Source organism: Equus quagga, chromosome 15 (genome assembly GCF_021613505.1).
Source record: "Equus quagga isolate Etosha38 chromosome 15, UCLA_HA_Equagga_1.0, whole genome shotgun sequence".
Lineage (NCBI taxonomy): Eukaryota > Metazoa > Chordata > Mammalia > Perissodactyla > Equidae > Equus > Equus quagga.
In genome coordinates this window covers 28,986,428-29,005,284 of record NC_060281.1, presented here as the reverse complement: position 1 = coordinate 29,005,284, position 18,857 = coordinate 28,986,428, and the positions used below count along the sequence as shown (strand labels likewise).

At 41.3% G+C, this 18,857-nt stretch overlaps 1 protein-coding gene across 6 annotated transcripts in view; it reads left to right on the top strand.

Annotated features, from left to right (window-relative positions):
- ANKS1A (ankyrin repeat and sterile alpha motif domain containing 1A) overlaps nt 1-18,857 on the top strand; it is a 178,301-nt gene that overhangs the window by 63,305 nt on the left and 96,139 nt on the right. For 3 of the 6 annotated variants that reach the window (XM_046640766.1, XM_046640762.1, XM_046640763.1), the window contains exons 2-8: nt 5,102-5,182; nt 6,964-7,120; nt 8,999-9,061; nt 16,229-16,525; nt 17,234-17,372; nt 17,644-17,745; nt 17,841-17,942. In XM_046640766.1, the coding sequence (XP_046496722.1) occupies nt 5,102-5,182; nt 6,964-7,120; nt 8,999-9,061; nt 16,229-16,525; nt 17,234-17,372; nt 17,644-17,745; nt 17,841-17,942 (941 nt within the window). The remainder of the gene's footprint in view (nt 1-5,101; nt 5,183-6,963; nt 7,121-8,998; nt 9,062-16,228; nt 16,526-17,233; nt 17,373-17,643; nt 17,746-17,840; nt 17,943-18,857) is intronic. The other 3 variants (XM_046640764.1, XM_046640767.1, XM_046640765.1) reach the window with 3 other exon arrangements.

The following is an 18,857-nucleotide window of genomic DNA, read 5'->3' as shown; positions in this document are numbered from 1 at the left end:
GTTTCCATGAGCCATGTAAGTCCTGGGGAGCCTATCACAGTAGAATTTATAGATGCAGAGATGGTGGTTTGAAGGATTAAGTGACTTGTCCAAGGTCACACAACTGACAAGTGGCAGAGGCAGGTTTTGAAGTTAGATTGGCTGACTGCAGAGCCTAAACTCTTAACCTGGGTTCTAGTTTCTTCCTGCAAGATTGCTGTGGCCACTCTAGGACCCATCAAGATTAGCCTGAGAGTTTGTTCTACAAGTCAAGGGCAACTATGATATTTCTGCACAATCTATATAGGTTAGACTGTGTTTAGGAATCTTCTGGATCATTTTTGGGTTTTTTTTCCGGGTTCTTTTGGTGCATTGTGTTCTGCTTTTCTTTGCTGCCGGTGAGCAGCCCATTGGTACTTGTGTTTTAGAAAAACATAATAGGGCACGCTGTGATAGGGAGGAAGACCTAGATTGTAAATAGTTCTTTTCTTGGGCTGCCAAAAAGGAAGAAACTTGGGTGGAAGGGGATGTTACTACCATCCTGTCTGAAGCTAAAATTCCAAGCAGAGATTACAGTTTTCATTTTCATTTAGGTTTTGTTATTTTTCAATATATTCCCATTCCCCCAAATTTCTAGATGGGCGTTTTGAGGAAATGCCAGTTGGAAATATTGCAGCTTTACGTAGGCAAGTCCTTATCTTTCTTCCTTGTCTTTTCTAATGGTTTTGAGGTAGTTTTAGTACTGGTATAGGATAACCAGACTTAATCACCTCTAAACCAGAGATATGGAGGTAAAAGGTAGAAAATGACAGAGGGCTTGCTCAGTCCTGCCTTTTTGTTAAAAGCAAGGGTAGTTTAAATCCTGGTTTTAAGTTTTAAGGTTACTTTGGGCCTGGATTGAGATGGCTGAAGAGATAACAGATTCCTAATGGAGTGCTAGGAGCTGACAGACCTGTGCTCCGAACTGCTTTAACCCGTGTTGGTATTTCCTCTTTCCAAACACCACTTGGTTTATTCCAGCCATCTTGCTATTTGAATTACGTTCAGCCTTGTATGATTGCATCTTCGCTTCATCTTGTCATCCCAGTTAGATCCTAAAGTCCTTGTTTGGCCAGATGCCAAGAGCTCCATAAATGGGAATATTGGATCTGACACTGATTTGGCTGTGATTTGGGCAAATAATTTGTTTTTGGATTTTAGTGTTACTTATTTTATAATAGAATGATAATTTTTGTCTTGTGGGACAATTTGAAAATAAGTATAAAAACAGTACTTCCTAGATTTTCCAGATCCATTTCACTTTCCACCACTTTAATCCATTGTCAGGCAGAGGTAATGCAATTTTTGGTTTAGAAAATGAGGTCATCATACAAGTGTGACAAAGAGATATAAATGCTTTTAACTCTTTGTTTGGAAGGTGTTATAGGAATCCAAGCTTAATGGAAGATGAGGATACCAGGATGTACCCCAGGCTCCTGACCTTGTCACCAGCATCCTTAATTGACAATAAACAAATAACCTAGATATGAAAGCACACATATCCTCTCTTTTCTCTTAAAATTTGTGTTAAGATTTTAAGCCTAGGGGTCGGCCCAGTGGCGCAGTGGTTAAGTGCACACATTCCACTTTGGTGGCCCCGGGTTCACCAGTTTGGATCCTGGGTGCGGGCATGGCACCGCTTGGCAAGCCATGCTGTGTCAGGCATCCCACATATAAAGTGGAGGAAGATGGGCACGGATGTTAGCTCAGGGCCAGTCTTCCTCAGCAAAAAGAGGAGAGTTGGCGGCAGATGTTAGCTCAGGGCTAATCTACATCAAAAAAAAAAAAACAAAAAGATAAGAAAAAGATTTTAAGCCTAATACCTCCATGCTTGTTAAAGTGGCCTGTGTCACACATATGTAACCATTTATTATTAACATTTTGAATTTTTTTGGTCTTTTCCCTATGCATAGGTTCTTTCCCTTTTCTTTTTAAAAATTATTATTGTATATATACTACATGCATTCTTATTGTACGTGTTTTAAACTGTGTGGTAGAACACAGAGCAGAACATGAAAGTCCCTCTTTAGCAGTCTGCAGTGCCCCCAACACACGTTTCCTTTCCCAGAGGTAACCACTGTCAACACCTGATGAGCACTCTTCCCATCGCCATCCACATGTGTGCGTGCGTGTGTGTGTGTGTACTTATAAAACAGGGGCTCATATTTTGTGTTGTATACAATGGCTTTTTTCTTTCTCACTTACCATACACAGCATGTCTTGGGAAATCTCTCTTTCCATGTCAGGACATACAGGTCCAACTCATTTTCTTTTCTTTCCTTTCCTTTGTTGTTACGCTTGTTATTAATGGTTATAGAATAATTCATTTTATGGGTGTACCTGATATTTATCTGCTCACCTATTGATAGATGTTACATTTTTAGTTTTTACTCTTACAGTGAAGCAGTCTTGTACAAGTGTGTGTCTTTGTGCATATGTACAAGTATTTCTGTTGGATAGTTGCCTAGAAGTTGAAATGTTGGCTCAAAGTAAATGCCTATTTTTGGTTTGGGTGCAGGCTGCCAAATTGTTTCCCAAAGGAATTCACCAATTTAAACTCATACCAGTGGTATTTAAGGGTCCTTATTTCCCTGATCGTTACAAACACTTTATAGTGTCATTATTTTCCTTTTTTTGTCAGTCTGAAAGATGAAAAGTGGTATGTGATTATTTTAATTTGTGTTCTTCTAAGTTGTGGCTCTGTAGATCTAACCTTGTCTGATTTCTGCCTTTTAGGAATTATTCAACATTACCAGTTACTTGAGGACATCTTTTCTTAATTTCTTGGGCTGAATCTACCTGTCTGTCTATCTATCTATCTATCATCTATCTATGGTGTAGGGTAAGAATCATTTCTGTCACTTTGTAGAACTTTAAACAGGAGGTGAAGTAAACTTGTGCACTCAATCTACTGTCCTGATAGATTTCCCTCATATATTCTTTCTCTACAATATTTACAATTTTGTTTCTTTTTTCTCCTTAACATTATATTGTAATGTCTATTTTGTCTTATCATGTAAATGGGATATGATATTCTACTATGTGTCTATACCTTAGTTATCATAATCATTTCTCTATTGATGGACTTTAGGGCTATTTCCAAAATTTTATTGTTATAAATAATGCTGCTTCCAACATCTGAGCATAAAGGCTCTGGGACCAGATGGTTTTCCTGGGGATTCTTTATAATTTTAGTGCTTTGAGTCAGTGATTCCTAAATATGGAAATGGGTAGATAGCTGCACAGCTAATCTATGACTGAAACCTAACACTGATACCATCCAATAACAAAAGCACAGCAAGCAAAAACTTTAGACTTGCCTCACTTATGAATGCAGATGTGACAATCCTAAGTAAAATACTCTCAAGTAGAATTCACTGACATGGCCATAATGGATAATGGCCAAATAAGATTTATTCCAGCGATGAAAGAAAGGCTCAATATTAAGAAACCTTTTGATAGCAATATATTGGTTAGTTAAATGTGAAAAACTGTGATTATCTCCAGAGATGCAGAAAATGCATTTAAATTAGACGACTATTTCTTTTTATTTTTTTCCTAAGATTGGCACCTGAGCTAACAACAGTTGCCAGTCTTCTTCCCCACTCCCCGACTTCTTCTCCCCAAAGCTCCCCCCAACCCCAGTACATAGTTGTATATCCTAGCTGGAGGTCCTTCCAGTTCTGCTATGTGGGACGCTGCCTCAGCATGGCCTGATGAGCGAAGCCATGTTCGCACCCAGGATCTGAACCAGTGAAACCCTAGGCCACTGAAGCAGAGTGTGTGAACTTAACCACTAGGCCATGGGGCCAACCCTAAACAGCTATTTCTAATAACACTTTAAAAAGGAAAAAAATAAGAAACTTCCTTTAGTTGTTTCAGAGTGTCTACCTCAAACCAACTGCCAACAACATTAGAGACATTCTCATTAAAAGCAAGGACAAAACAAGGCTGCCCTCTACTACTTAATGGTATTTTAGAAGCTCTGGCCAATGCAGTAAGGTGTGAAACGAAATCAGAATTAAAGCTTTGAGAATTAAATAAGATGACGTTTCAGCCTTCTTAGTATGGTGTTTCTAATTCAAATAAGGTACCCAAATTGTAGATTCTGTTGTTATTTCTTTTTATTACCAATAAGACACATCCACAAAGGAAAGACAAAGTTGTCTCTTGCATCTTTTTTGGAGGGGAGGAGCAGCTCCTGCTTGCTTGCTTGCTTATTTATTTATTTCTGTTGAGGTAACATTGGTTATAACATTATATAAATTTCAGGTGTACATCATTATATTTTGACTTCTGTGTAGACTACATTGTGTTCATCACCAAAAGTCTAGTTGCTGCCTGTCACTGTACAAATGAACTCCTTTACCCTTTTCACCTTCCTCCCACCCTCCTCCCCCTCTAGAAACCACCAGTCTATTCTCCGTATCTATGTTTGTTTGTTTGTTGTTGTTGTTTTATCATCTATACATGAGTGAGATTATATGGTATTTGCCTTTCCTTGTCTGACTTATTTTGCTTAGTGTAATAATCTCACGGTCTATCCATGTTGTCGCAAATGGCATTTCTTGCATCTTAACATGTGTATCCTGGTGCATTTACCATTGTGGGTTCTTTGACCTTGGTCCTTGAGGTTGAATCGTCCTGATTATCTATCTGGTCCATGTTGAGGTCTCAAGCCTTGAGTTACTGCCATAGAGGTGGGTGCTCAATACCTGTGACTGGCTGAGTGGTTTAGTTCAGTGATATTTTTGATGACCTTTCAAGGAGCTGTTCTTACAATCTTGGGAGTGATCAGAGGCACGAGTCCCAGACTGAGTGAATAATGACGTTACAGATGAGGAGACGGTACAGAAGAACAAGCTCTTAAATGATGGCACTCTTGTCTTGATAGTGGACTCCTTGTTCAGTAAACTGTTTGTACCCTCAGTACTATGCATTCCTGCAGTAAATAGCTGCTGTCCTTTATCAAGTGTCATTTGGAAGTAACCAATTTGGTTCAATACCATACAGAATTCTTTTCCAAGCAGCTAGCTCTCTCTAAATTTGATTTGTGACTTCAGTCTTTTTTTGTTCCCTATAGCATCTGGAGAGGGCCAAATGTGAACTGTGTTGACAGCACTGGGTATACACCTCTGCACCATGCTGCTTTGAATGGCCATAAGTAAGTATTCACGTGCTACATTCCTGCCCTACCCTTCAGAACCCAGGACTTCATATTGTCTTTCTTGCTTCCTGTAAAGGTGTACTAAGCAGTGGTGCTGAGAAGCAGAGAAAAACAAACTAAATTTAGTCCATCCAGAATCCTTGAGTCTCTCTTTAGTGTATAATTTAAACATCCTTCCCTACTCCACCCTCCAAGAAACCTTTAACCAAAGATTAAGTTTTACTTTTTCCTCTGCTCGTCCTTTTCCCCTCTGAAATGGTGCAGTGCCATACAATTATATGAATATCAAGATCAAATCTGGGGCAGCCAGGTCCTCAAGGGGCTGGATAATCTATTAGGTAACCAGCCCCTTTATAATCTGAGTGCTCATGAGAAACTTTCCTTCTGTTAAAGTAGTTATTTATTTACTCTGTCTTTTTGTTTGCCATTCTTTCCTCACAAAATTAACCTTGCAGATAATAAGAACCATTTTTAAGGGAAAAGAATACATGAATAATATGGCCTATTTAATTCTCTTAAGTATAGAGAGGTTATTCGGAATTGGGTGGGATTAGTGTGGAAAGTTTTCTGGAGAAGGTGTGCTTTGGGGGGAATTAGAAAGAAGGCAGCGTAGGTTTAGATGACTTGGCAGCCCATAGAGGGTGCTGCCCTTTAAGTGAGGGAGAATCTGATGGCTCAGAGAAGGGACAGGCACGGTTATGGGGTATGACGAGTAGATTTGCTGGGATGCGGGAGAATGGAAACCAGCGTGTAGCAGAATAGAGGATGTTAAAGAGAGTCTGAGGCATCATACTATAGGACATAAACAGAAGTTTAGTTTTTATGAGGAGGGATTACTGGAACCATTTGAGATTTTTCTGAGCAAGGAGCAGCAGGGCCTTCACCACCTTATGCTATTCTGTATCACTTGTCCAATATTTGGCCCAGCCTAGCTGACTCTGATGTGCCAGAAAGAGACCCCTGTTGTTTCTGTCTACGTTAAGCTTTTCTAAAATATGGTGAATGTGATCATTATGTCTTTTCTGTAGCCATCTTAGACATAGACAAAACTAATGAGAAATCTGTAGAGATCCCTCCTCCATTAAATCATGGGGTGACCTGAATTAAAGTGAATCTTGGACTTAAATAACTATAGCTTGTTAGACAAGTTCGTCTCCAAATGCTGTTTTTATTTACACTGAGAATTTTCTTTGACCTCTTGTGCATGGGGATAATTATACACTTATATCTGCTTAAGTAGTGGTGTCACCAAGAAGAAAGCCAAGTCCTTCTTTCTGGATGTATCAAATGATACCGTGTGTGTCTGGCTTATGTTTGCAACAACTTTAATTCTGCTCTGCCTGTCCGCTTTCAGCTCCCACATCGATAAATGCTCTGAATAATGTGGTGAATAATGATATTTGTCTTGCATGGCTACTTTTATGTAAATTCTATCCCTGAATGCTGTTTAAACATCATAAACAAGGAAACATTGCAAGGTTTAGACAAGAGGACCAGACATTTTGAAAATAATGGAAAATAGATGGATTAGAAGCCTAGATAAATTGGGAGGTGATGAGTCAGTATAGCATGGCTCAGGATTGTTCAGCCGTGTGTCTACAGCTGTACAAGTAGCACATGGGATAAAAGCACGAGACTGGGCAGTGAGCTCAGGTAGAGATAGGGGAGCCAAATGAGATAATATCTGTGAAAGGGCTTTGTGCTATACAAATGTAAAGAGCTGTTAGTAGGAAAGACTTCTGAGACCTGCAAACTCATGGTTGATTTTTGCCTTCTAGGGATGTGGTCGAGGTTCTTCTGAGGAACGATGCCCTGACCAACGTGGCTGATTCTAAAGGCTGTTATCCTCTGCACTTGGCAGCCTGGAAAGGAGATGCCCAGATAGTGCGGTTGCTCATCCATCAAGGGCCCTCACACACCAAAGTCAATGAACAGGTCGGAAGGAAGGGAAGCTTTCTTCCATTCACCTGCAGCCAGACCTTGGCAGCCCCATCACCATCTCAGCCGCTTAGCTCAAATCTCAGGGAACCAGCTCTTCCATGCCTTAAGAGTGATTCCCTCCTCCCAGCACTACTACTCTTAGTACATCAGGGAAATTTTATACTGTGAGGATGCACTTTATATGCATTTGAATCATGCAGATTTGAAATATTACTGTAATAAAGATATAAAAGCTGACCTCATGCAAAATTTGAAATAATGCAAATCCTGTAAAATTGCTTCGAGTCCATTTCAAACTGGTCGGCTTAATTAATTGTAAATTATATTTATGCCATTGATATGGCAATACAACTTTAGCTGGTAAACAAAAATAGTCCCAGTGCATCTGAGTACTATGTGAACCATGCCATTGTTTTACATACATCAGAAGTTGCAGAAGTGGAAGTACTCATGCTCGTGCTGAAAAATGAACTCACAAAAACATGTGAGTGGAGGTCCAAGGTGATTCAAAAGAACGATCATTTTCGTGGTGTCTTCTAATGTTAATTGCAGTGACCATGCTTTGACAAAGCAGAAATAATTCTTAGAAAATAAAAAGGTCTGCATTTGAGCAAAAATACCTTGCAATGGCGATGGATTTAAGTACTCTGAGACTCTCCCTCCTCTTCTTTACGTTTATTCCTTTGGAAAAGTTATGCTTGAATTATGCAAGTTCTAGACAAGCCTCTCATAAAATCAACTCCCTGTAATTTGGACTGAGATTGTGTGTCCATTTGAGAGGGGATGGGCTTTCACTATGTGATAAGCCATTCACCTGTTTTCCTCTCTGCTCTGAACTGAAGCAGGTACTTAGTTGGTTGAATGAGAAAGATGCTGCTCTTTCTCACTAAGCTTAGGACTATTTTCCTAATGACTTTGCTGAGAGGAGATTGTTAAATTACCTGTAGGATTAGATCAGGCTTATTCCTCAAAAAATAGATCATTCTTGCGAGTCCATCACATTCTCAGTGAGCTGTTGAGAGCATGACTTTGATTCAGAGAAGGGCAGCTTCACTCTGAGGTGTAAGAAAATTAAAGCGGTGCTCCCAGATCCCTCAGTTTCAAGATTGTGTATGTATAGCTGTTAATCAGCTTCCCTTTCCCCTTTCGGGCTATATTTTCTGGATAGGTGAGCAACAGACATTTAAGATCATCAATGAGGATGTTTGTTTTATAACATTAGGAATGATAATTGTCTCTTTGGAATTGCCTCTTTAGAATCTAAGTGCGATTGTACTCCTCCTGGCTAAAGTGATTATAATTTCTCTTATCTGGAGGAAATTTATAAAGAAGTTTGCTTTTAACTAATATTCCTCAATGTTGAAAAAACTAGTCACGCATTAAAGCCCTTCTCATTTAAGAAATTTTCAGCTACCACTTCTAATCCTGTCTTTGCTCACTTTTGCCTTGGAACACAGCTGCTTGGATTTTTGAGCCACTTGACTGTGCTAGCTTGTCGTGCTCACAGCCACCTCCTGCCTGGAGTATCACTGATGGGTGGGACCCCAGCCCCGTGCTTTGGCAGGCAGGTGGGTGGGCCAGAGGCTGGGCAAGACATCTGCAGTAGCTTGAGGAACCTAATGGATCTAGGCAGTAGTTACAAGTATTGCACCGATTTATTTAAAAACCATCAATATGGTTCTAGTTGGCTGCTTGGATAAGAGGGAGAGAGAAGTGCTGTGCCCTGGAGGTTGTCTTCCCCATTAACTTCCTGTTGAGGCACCCCGAGGGCAGACCACGTTGTTCTAGTGTTGGCCCCCTCGGGGCTATACGTTGCTTTGATATATTTCATCCATTTTATCATCACATTTTCTTTTCCTCTCCTTTTTATAGAATGCTCTTGCGATCAAAGAACTCAAAAAGTACGGCCCCTTTGATCCTTATATCAATGCCAAGGTGTGTACTTTGCTGCCAGGATTTCTCTGCATCATTTCTCCAAGCTGTACTTTCTTTTTGGTCCTCTCTGGCTTCCACTCTTGTCCACTCAGGCTCCTCCTCATTACCCTGACTGTTGTCCGCTTCAGCTCATCTGCTTTTGACTTGTCTGGGAATGGGAACATGCAGCTTCAGTGGGTTTTGGTTTTGTTTTTAAAACCCATACTAATTCTCGAAAGGATGGGTGATTTTCCTGGAATGTCTGAAAAGCTTAGAAGTGCCAAAATGGGGAAATAGAAGGGACCATAGTATATACATAATTTACTATTGTGATTTCTAAAATCATTTAAATTCAAAAAAGAAGAATGCAGTTGAAAGATGTCAAACAAATTAGCTTACTTTTTAATAAGCATAGAAAAATGATTAAATTGTAGTTCCTGGATTTTTAAAAAAATTTTTTATTCTGCTTTATGTATTTCTTTTGAAGTGGAATCTGATTTTCAGTAGCATGTGATGGAGTTGTAGGGGAGGGGGTATGAGTGACTCCATTTTACTCTTTTTTTCTTTAAAGATTTTATTTTCTTTTTTCTCCCCAAAGCCTCCTGGTACACAGTTGTATATTTTTAGTTGTGGGTCCTTCTATTTGTGGCATGTGGGATGCCCCCTCAACATGGCCTGACGAGTGGTGCTATGTCTGCGCCCAGGATCCAAACCTGCGAAACCCTGGGACACCAAAGTGGAGTGTGCAAACTTAATCACTTGGCCACGGGGCGGCCCCTCCATTTTACTCTTAAAAGCAGCAGTTAAGTGCGCACGTTCTGCTTTGGTGGCCCGGGGTTCGCTGGTTTGGATCCCGGGTGCACACGTGGCACCACTTTGCATGCCATGCTGTGGTAGGCGTCCCACATATAAAGTAGAGGAAGATGGGCACGAATGTTAGCTCAGGGCCAGTCTTCCTCAGCGAAAAGAGGATTGGCAGCAGTTAGCTCAGGGCTAATCTTCCTAAAAACAAAAAAAACCTGTTGCTTATGGCTTCCCTCTCATTTCCTTGAGTTTATGCATTTCTGCCTGGGGCTTTAAAGCCTCAGTCCCTTCTCCTCAGCCCTTAGCTTCTCTCTCTGCTTGGTCACTCTGGTCCTTTGGAAGGGCTATGAAATAGGAAATGAAGTTGCAGGGCCAAGCAGGGCGTTTGCCTTGAGCCTCCCTCCCTGTGAGGCTGGGGCGAGTAATGGTCTGAGAGGCCTGGTGATGAATGGCCCAGCCCTCCTGACCTCGCTGCCGCGGGCCTTCACCACATCAGAAGGCAGAGCTTGTGGGTTGGGTGATGGTGTTAGCCTCTTTCCTCAGTGCTCTCAGCTGCTGGTTTTGATCCGAGTTTCATTTGGATGAGGTTTGCTTTTTGGCAACAATCTGGAGTTTGGTTGAGTCACTCCATTATTCACATTAGCTACCTTTGACTTGCCCTCAATACAGCAGCCTCAGGGAAGGGAAACATAAGGTGCTGCTGCGTGTTTAAAAGGGCAAGGCAGATATTTCACGTTTTTCTTTGAGAAACACTGGTTTAGCAAATGGCGCTCCCTATGGGCTGGACCTAGGCAGACTCTACGGCAGATTTTGTTCAGCTGTTGGGCCTTATTGGTGGAGAAGCAGTTTGATCTGGGAGTAGTGTAACACGTTAGCTTTTATTTTGGCCCACTCTTTAAATTCTGTTTTCTAATCTTCAAAATAGGAAGATACTCTATCTTAGTTTTCTTCTTTTTTCTGGAAGTAGTGCGGTAAAGTGGAAAACTCTCCCAGGTCACAATCTTTCAAGTCAGACGTGAGTTTCAATTCTGTGCTGCCACTTACTGGTTTTGTTGATTTAAACAACTTACTTAATTTCTCTGAGCCTCAGTTTCTTCTTCTGTAAAATGTAGTATGCCATCTACCTTGCTGGTTTGTTTTGGAGTTTAAATTAGATAATATACGTAAAGTAAAAATATCTGGTAACCAGTAATATTTGAGATCCTAATTTTCAAAGATATATATAATGTGGTATTTCTGAAACAGCATTTTGGAATTTTTTCTTTGTTACTAGTGGGCGAAGTTTAATGAAATGTCTCTCAATTAGTTTATTCAGGGTTTTGTTTTGGGATGAGGTACCTCGAAGTGATTGTTTTCCCACTCAGTGGTTAGTTTAGTTAGCTTATAAAACTCTGATTAAAGGGTCAGATTTTGGTTCTTGAAAGCACACTTTTCAATTCCTTATTTTGCACACATAGAAGAAAATTAGTCTAAGTGGAATAAGAACATAATTCTCTTTTTGCCTCCCCACTTCAGGCATTCAGGGATAAAGCTGTTGGGGTTGTGCTAACAATACAGACTCTCTCTGAGCTGATTTGAATCTCACCTCCCTAGATTTCCTGACTCCGTGGGTTTTTATTGACCTGGCTTGTGTCTAGGAATTGTTGTGCCAAGGGCCGTTTATGTGCTAAGTTCTGTGAGGCACTTGTAGAAATGAAGAAGTCTCGGATGCCTTTCCTGGGAGCAGAAATAATTTTCTTGAGCCTTCATCTTCCTCTCGACATATGGAGTCTTTCCTTTTCCAGCAAATCAGCACAAACCAGTCCGAATAGAAGTCATCCTTAGCTAAGGTGGAACTATTAAAACTATTTATTTATTCCCTTTTAAAACAATTTTAACTAAATCTGAACATCATAAGATGAGCAACAGACAAATTAGTTTTATGGTAGATCTGTTTTTCTATACACTTAAAAATAATTCACAGTTTTAGAGCTGGAAGAGACCTGGAAGTTATCCAGACCAGTTGTTGCCACATGCTTATCAGCTTGTCTGGTTGCATGAGAATCACCTAGACAGCTTTTATAAAACTTTCTATTTTGAAAAAATTTCCAACTTATAAAAAGTTGCAAGAGTAATGCAATGAACTGCGTTATACTCTTCTCCTAGATTCACCAATTGTTAACATTTTGTCACATTTGCACTCTCTCTCTCTTTCTCTCTGTAATTATTGTTGTAGGTGATGATGAACTAGTTGAGATTAAGTCATGGACATCATGACCCTTTAACCCCAAATGCTTCAGCATGTATCTCCTAAGAACAAGGACATCTCCTTTTATAACCACAATACAGTTATCAATTTCAGAAAATTCAACGTTGTACAATACTGTTATCTAATATAGAATCCATGTTCCAATTTCACCAATTGTCACAATAATGTTCTTTAGAGAAGGTTTTTTTCTGGTCCTGGATCCAATGCAGGATCATACATAATCTGGAATAATCCCTCAGCCTTTCTTAGCCTTTCATGATATTGATGTTTTTGAAAAATATAGATCAGTTTTTATGTAGACTCTCTCTCAGTTTGAGTTAGTCTGATATTCCTAATGATTAGGTTCAGATTATACATTTTTGGCAGGAATGCCACAGGAGTGGTGTTATGTCCTTCCTTTTTAGTACATCACATCACAACACACATGATGTTAGTTTATCTCGTTCTTGTTGATGATGAATGATTGCTTGGTTAAGTTGGTGCTTGTTTAGATTGCTAAGCTTTTTTTTTTTTTTTAACTTTTTTTTTTAAGATTTTATTTTTTTCCTTTTTCTCCCCAAAGTCCCCCAGTACATAGTTGTATATTCTTCGTTGTGGGTCCTTCTAGTTGTGGCATGTGGGACGCTGCCTCAGTGTGGTTTGATGAGCAGTGCCATGTCTGCACCCAGGCTTCGAACCAATGAAACACTGGGCCGCCTTGCAGCGGAGTGCGTGAACTTAACCACTCGGCCACGGGGCCAGCACCAGGTTGCTAAGCTTTTTAATAATAGTTTTCCTGGGCTTTACCCTCTTGAGGCACTACCTTGGCACCTCAGTCTGGGGTGGGACTTACTATTAGTTACTTTTAAGCTCCCATGTAATTCCAAAACGGAGCCAGTTTGAGAACTACCGATCTAGGCCAACTTTCCACCCAGAGCAGGAATCCTCTTCTCTCACCTGAAAGGTGGGCCCATGTACCCCTTATTTTATTTGCTTGTTTGTTTCTCCCAGTAACAAACAGAATTACTGCTTGGCAGCCTCTTTTTCGATTCCACTGATTTTAGTTTCTTATGCTTGGTTGACATCTGTCTTCCTAAACTTTCCATCTATTGATCAGAGTTCTGCCTTCCAGAGCATTACACAGTGAGTCTCATTCTTCTTCCACATGATGGACTTGGTTCTCATGTGTCTCTTGTCTTCTAAATCTCAGTAGACCCAGTTTATCCTTTTTTGTTGTTCCAATTTTGGTATGTTTCTAGAGTGTAGACCATTGTTGCTACAGAGAGCTGTAGCCCAGATGTCCCTAACTTAGGTATCTGTGAACAATGGGCAAGAGTGCAGATGGGCTATAATCTAAGCAAGCACTGGGAAGTGATTGTTTTGAATAGTTTCAGAAGGAGAAAGGTCATGGAAATGTTTCCATATGACTGTTTTGCTGCTTGTAGTTTATGCATATATATAAAATGCATAAATATAATGGGTTTACACATCGAATGGGGTCACCAGATATAAAGGATATAGGGATATTTTTTTCCTTAAACATACTGACCATAGCAAGGAAAAATGAAAGTGGGTCTCAGGATGGGCAGGAATGGAAAGTTTGTGCTAAGACTTTGGAGAAAACTGGAGTGTTTCATTTCAGTCCCTTTCCTCAGTCCAGATTCGTGCTAATATGATTCTGGGAACTCTTGAGGTGTTGTTAGCACCTATGGTATCTTTTGGAAGGTGTGAAAGAGGATTCCAGTGGTAAGGAATCTGTGTTCTCCTTGGAATCCCTTCCTTTCTTGTGCGTCCATGAATCATCATTTAGCGACTTCCTGCCCTGATGGTTGTCAGGCTCAGAGAGGAGATGGTAGTAAGAGCTCACTGTAATGGCCTCTGTGCAGTAGTCAAGAGATGTGGTCACCACAGATGTAAACTCAAGAGTAATTATAGTTAGCAGACCATGTCTGGCAAGACTGAAACGTAAGTATGATGCTTCCTACACCGGGAATATGAATGTAACATTCTGCAGAGATGTGGGTAGGCCATTTTTAACCTAGGCAAGAAATTTGCCTGGTAGCGATCAAGACCTTGCCTTTAGGAAGGCAGCTTTGTGGTAGCTGCCTTAGTTCTGGCAAAAAAAACAAATAGAGAAGACATTTTTTTTTCCTGTTGGATAATTTAGAGGTTTACAGTTCTTCAGGCCCTAATGGCATACTTTTTATGAAATCAAGGACAGATTATTCTGGTTGTTGGGAGACAACTTGGATGTAAAAGAGACAACGCTATCTGCGTTAGGGTAAACAAGTTTTTCCAGATTGGAATTTTAATAAGAATAAGCTGAGTTTCTTGGCCCTTGCTCTCATGCTAATCTTGAGATGTAAAACCCTGAGAATCCTCCTAAACTTCTGGGGGTTGCCACTCCGCCTCAGGATCACTCTACAGGAAGCTCCTGTGAGATTTTCTTGATGTAGCCGCCTTTTCATAGTGAGAAAGTGAAGTGACAGCTCTGAGTTCACTCGGGGAACTCATGCCATAGCTTAACAGGAAATGGGCATTCCAAATGGGTGGCGTAAATAGGTTTTTTTTGCCACAGGAACCCCAAGGATTTACTTTCTGCCCAGAGTTTCCCCCTTCCCTTCAGACTTTTAGGTTGACATGGAATTCGTCCCTGGGAGCCAGATGTATCGCCGGAGGCCTTGCTCACTGGCTGTGTTCTGTGGCTAGCGAAGGCTGGCTGCACTGTCTCAGTAGCTGCTCTCCTGAGCTGTGTTTGAGCTCAGTCCTGCTTCCTCTGTTTATGTGTGTACATTTATCTTTGCATGTGGCTTCGCCTACTACCCTTTCTGTCCTTATTTCCTTTTTAAAATTTTCTTTGCTATCATTCTGGCCTTTTGGGTCCTCCCAAAAGCTCTGGATCTTTCTGGTACACTTGGTGTAGCTGGAAAAAATGATGCAGTCAAATGCCAGATCAAAAGCAGATGGAATTGCATGCATGTTTGGGTAACTCCTGGTCTGTTATTTTTAATGTCATTCATAGAATTAAAGTAATTGTGGAAATGTTTAATTTTTACCTTTTCATCTCTGAAAGGTGCACAATATTGACTTAGTGGACATACCCCCTTGTAAACTTTGTTTCCCCAAAGTGGCAGAAGCCTCCTGAATAAATTCAGGAGTCTCAAAATCTTGTGGGAGAATTATTTTCATTAGTGCTTCTAAAAAAGGAGAGGTCATGGAAATTAATTTATTCCTGCTCTAATTATACATTGTCAGTAGTAGTGAAAGAAAGAGCATAATTGGAATGATTATACATTTTGCTTCTGATACTTGATCAAGCACAAACTTCTCCTATTTTATCCCAGGTTCTACCTTTAGTTTGAAACAAAATTGGCATTAAAGGACCGTGAGGTTGTGAATTTGAACTGATGGCGTGTTAACAATTTTGAATATTTTGCACCTCTCACACGAAACATTCCAGGGTCTGATGGAATCTTTCTTCCATAAGAAATGCTTCCCTGTGCTGTAGATTCTGCATGCTTTGATTGGTGCAGGCTCCTGGAGTAGGCACAGGGCAGCATCAGGATCCCGTGTAGCTCAGGTGCCTCCCTCCCTTGGAAATGGCTGTTGGCTGATATCTGGAGAGTGATTTTGGTGCTCTGCTCATTACTTTCATTGTTGGCTGATTGATTTGCATGCAAGAAGCTATGCAGATGACAAACTCTTTCCAAAAAGCTTGTATGCAAGGCAACAGATGGTCTACAAATCCAGAATCAGAACCACAGGGTTGACTAAACATAAATTGTAAAACCAGTTGAAGTTTAAAATGAATCAATGGCAGTGATATTCTTGGCATTTATCTGTGCCAGGGCTTCTACCCAAGGGCTGCCACATTCCCTGGTTCACTCTCCTTGCAATCTGGAGACACTTCCTTCACGGCACACAGGAGGCTGCAAAGATTGAGATGACTGCTCCCCTCTTGCAGTAATGGGGGCAAGATGTGGCTGATGGAGTAGTCGGGGTTGGTTGTGGGGGAGTATGTCTGGATTCTGACTGACTTCTATTAGTCCCCAAGTATTGCTGCTGTTTTTCTCATTTAAATTTCAATGGTTTTACATGTGATTATCCCAGTCATATGCCAGTCACCAGTCTGATGTGATCTGCTTGTAACTCCTTAGAACAACGACAATGAGACAGCCCTGCATTGCGCCGCGCAGTACGGCCACACGGAGGTGGTGAAGGTCCTCTTAGAGGAGCTAACAGACCCTACCATGCGCAACAACAAATTTGAGACACCTCTGGACCTGGCTGCACTGTATGGGAGACTGGAGGTGGTGAAGATGCTCCTCAACGCACACCCCAACCTCTTGAGCTGCAACACTAAGAAGCATACCCCTCTGCACTTGGCAGCAAGGAACGGCCACAAAGCTGTGGTCCAGGTCCTCCTGGATGCTGGCATGGATAGCAACTACCAGGTAGTGGGGCAGCTGTACCTCCCAAGCTCAGGGGACCTAGTCATTTGGAAGAGGCACAAGTACCATGCTACTGGGCTGTGTTCTTATTTAGCACGTTTCACGTCATGTGTCAGATGCTTCCATTTGTTGACTTATTTTAATGTGAAACTTTAGAGACAAAATCCTCAATGAGTCTGTTATTTTTTATTTCTTTTCAGGGGTAATATATAATCGTTATACCCTGAAAAGAAGTGCTTATGGGCTATCTCAAAGTTAGAAAAGTTTCATTATCTTCCTATGCATGTGTTCCCACTGCCACCATTTCGCCCCTCCAAAGTGCCATTGACTTGATCTTGCTGACAGGAGACTTAGCATTTCCGTCTGTTGTTAGTTTTCTCCATTCAGATGAGTGACCATTCCTTAGGCTTTGCGTTAACCAAACCACATTTGAAGTTATGATGTTTTTTTCCCTTGTACTTTTCTTCTCATTATTCCTTCCTCCCAGGGAGGTGGAGTTTTGAGGTGCTTCACCAGTAGGTGGCTCCAGGAGTAACTGCAGTTATTCATGTGTGGCCTGCTGGGGGCACATCAAACATCCTTGATGTACAGGCCACGATCGTGGTTTTGGAATCCAGACAAGAAAAGTGGGAAAGATAATGATAGAGGACTTTGTGTGGTTTATTTTATTTTCCTGTCCCTTCTTGTCTATGTCCCGTTTGTCGTGTGAAGCCACGCCAAACCTGGGTCACTGTTCTGACGACGTCCTGCTCTGCGCTCTCGTTTGCTTTCCAGACGGAGAAGGGCAGTGCTTTGCATGAGGCTGCTTTGTTTGGCAAGACCGATGTGGTGCAAATCCTGCTGGCTGCAGGTGAGAGGTCGGCAGCGCTCTTGTTTCACCGCATGCCAGGGTTGGGCTTATTCCTTGGGGGATTTTTGCTGGCTGCATTTGAGCCCAATGTATATACATCTCCACTGTTTGATTGCAAGTGTACAAACTATTCTTGAATAGCTGGATTAAATGGCTTCGGATGAAAAATGTTGGTTGTGCTGCTGGGAGCGTTAGGTGTCCTGGAATTTGGTGCTTTTTGGGGCTGGCTTGAAAATGCTCACTCCCCTGGGTTACCTGGTGTGCTTTCTAGGAATTGATGTCAACATAAAAGATAACCGTGGACTGACTGCCCTAGACACTGTCCGGGAACTGCCTTCTCAAAAGAGCCAGCAGATAGCAGCACTTATTGAAGGTATCAGTCCATCTCCCTGTTGGGACGACCAGGGGACACACTGGCCGAGCCAAGGCATTTGTGTTTGCTGCAGCTTTATTTGTCTTTCCATGTAGATCACATGACTGGAAAAAGAAGTGCAAAAGAGGTAGATAAAACCCCCACACCCCAGCCACCTCTCATCTCCAATATGGACTCCATATCACAGAAGTCTCAGGGTAAGGCAGCTCTTCTCTGCTGGCCAAGGGGCTCCCAGCTTGAAGAGTTGAATGTTCTTTGGCAAAATGGAAAATCTTAATTTAAATAATAATTTCAGAGGATTGGGAGTACTTAAGTTCATATTCAACTTCACTTATTTCCAACTATATGAAGTTTTATTGGTCCTAGCTTAGTCCTTCAACTGTGGACCTCTTCTTTTCTGCTTTATTTATTTAATTTTTAATTTTTTGCATGTGAGGAAGATTGGCCCTGAGCTAACATCTGTTGCCGATCTTCCTCTTTTTGCTTGAGGAAGATTGTCACTGAGCTAACTTCTGTGCCAATCTTCCTCTATTTTATGTGGGATGCTGCCACAGCATGGTTTGATGAGTGGTGCTGTGTCCACGCCTGGGATCTGAATCTGTGAACTGTGGGCCGCCAAAACGGAGTGCACGAACTTAACCACTATGCCACTTGCCAGCCCCTCCTCCTTTATTTTATTCTCTACTTTTACAGTCAGCTCTCTGAGATCTATTCTGGGTTATTTAGTAGGCAAGATGACCTCAAAATGAATTCAAATCTCAGGGAAGCCTTGTTTTCTAACACACACTGTAGTGCCTTGAGCATAGTTGGCCCACAGTAAATATTTAATGAGTGTCATCTGTTTGGTAGATGTGTATTTGGCAGATTTTGGTAATATATCATTTGGTCAACAAATGTGGTCTGGGTGCTAGCTTAGGCAGTCCTGCCTCTCCATCATTAGCCAGAATCCACCTTTTCAGATTTTTTGAGCAGCGTTTTGGGTCCTAGGTGTGGTGAAGGAGAAAGACAAAACTCTGACTGACACCTTCCCCAGCTACAAATCACAATACAGAAGGCTAGAGAAGGAGAACAAAGCCAGACACTAAAAAGGGAAAGGGGCTTTTCAGAGGCGT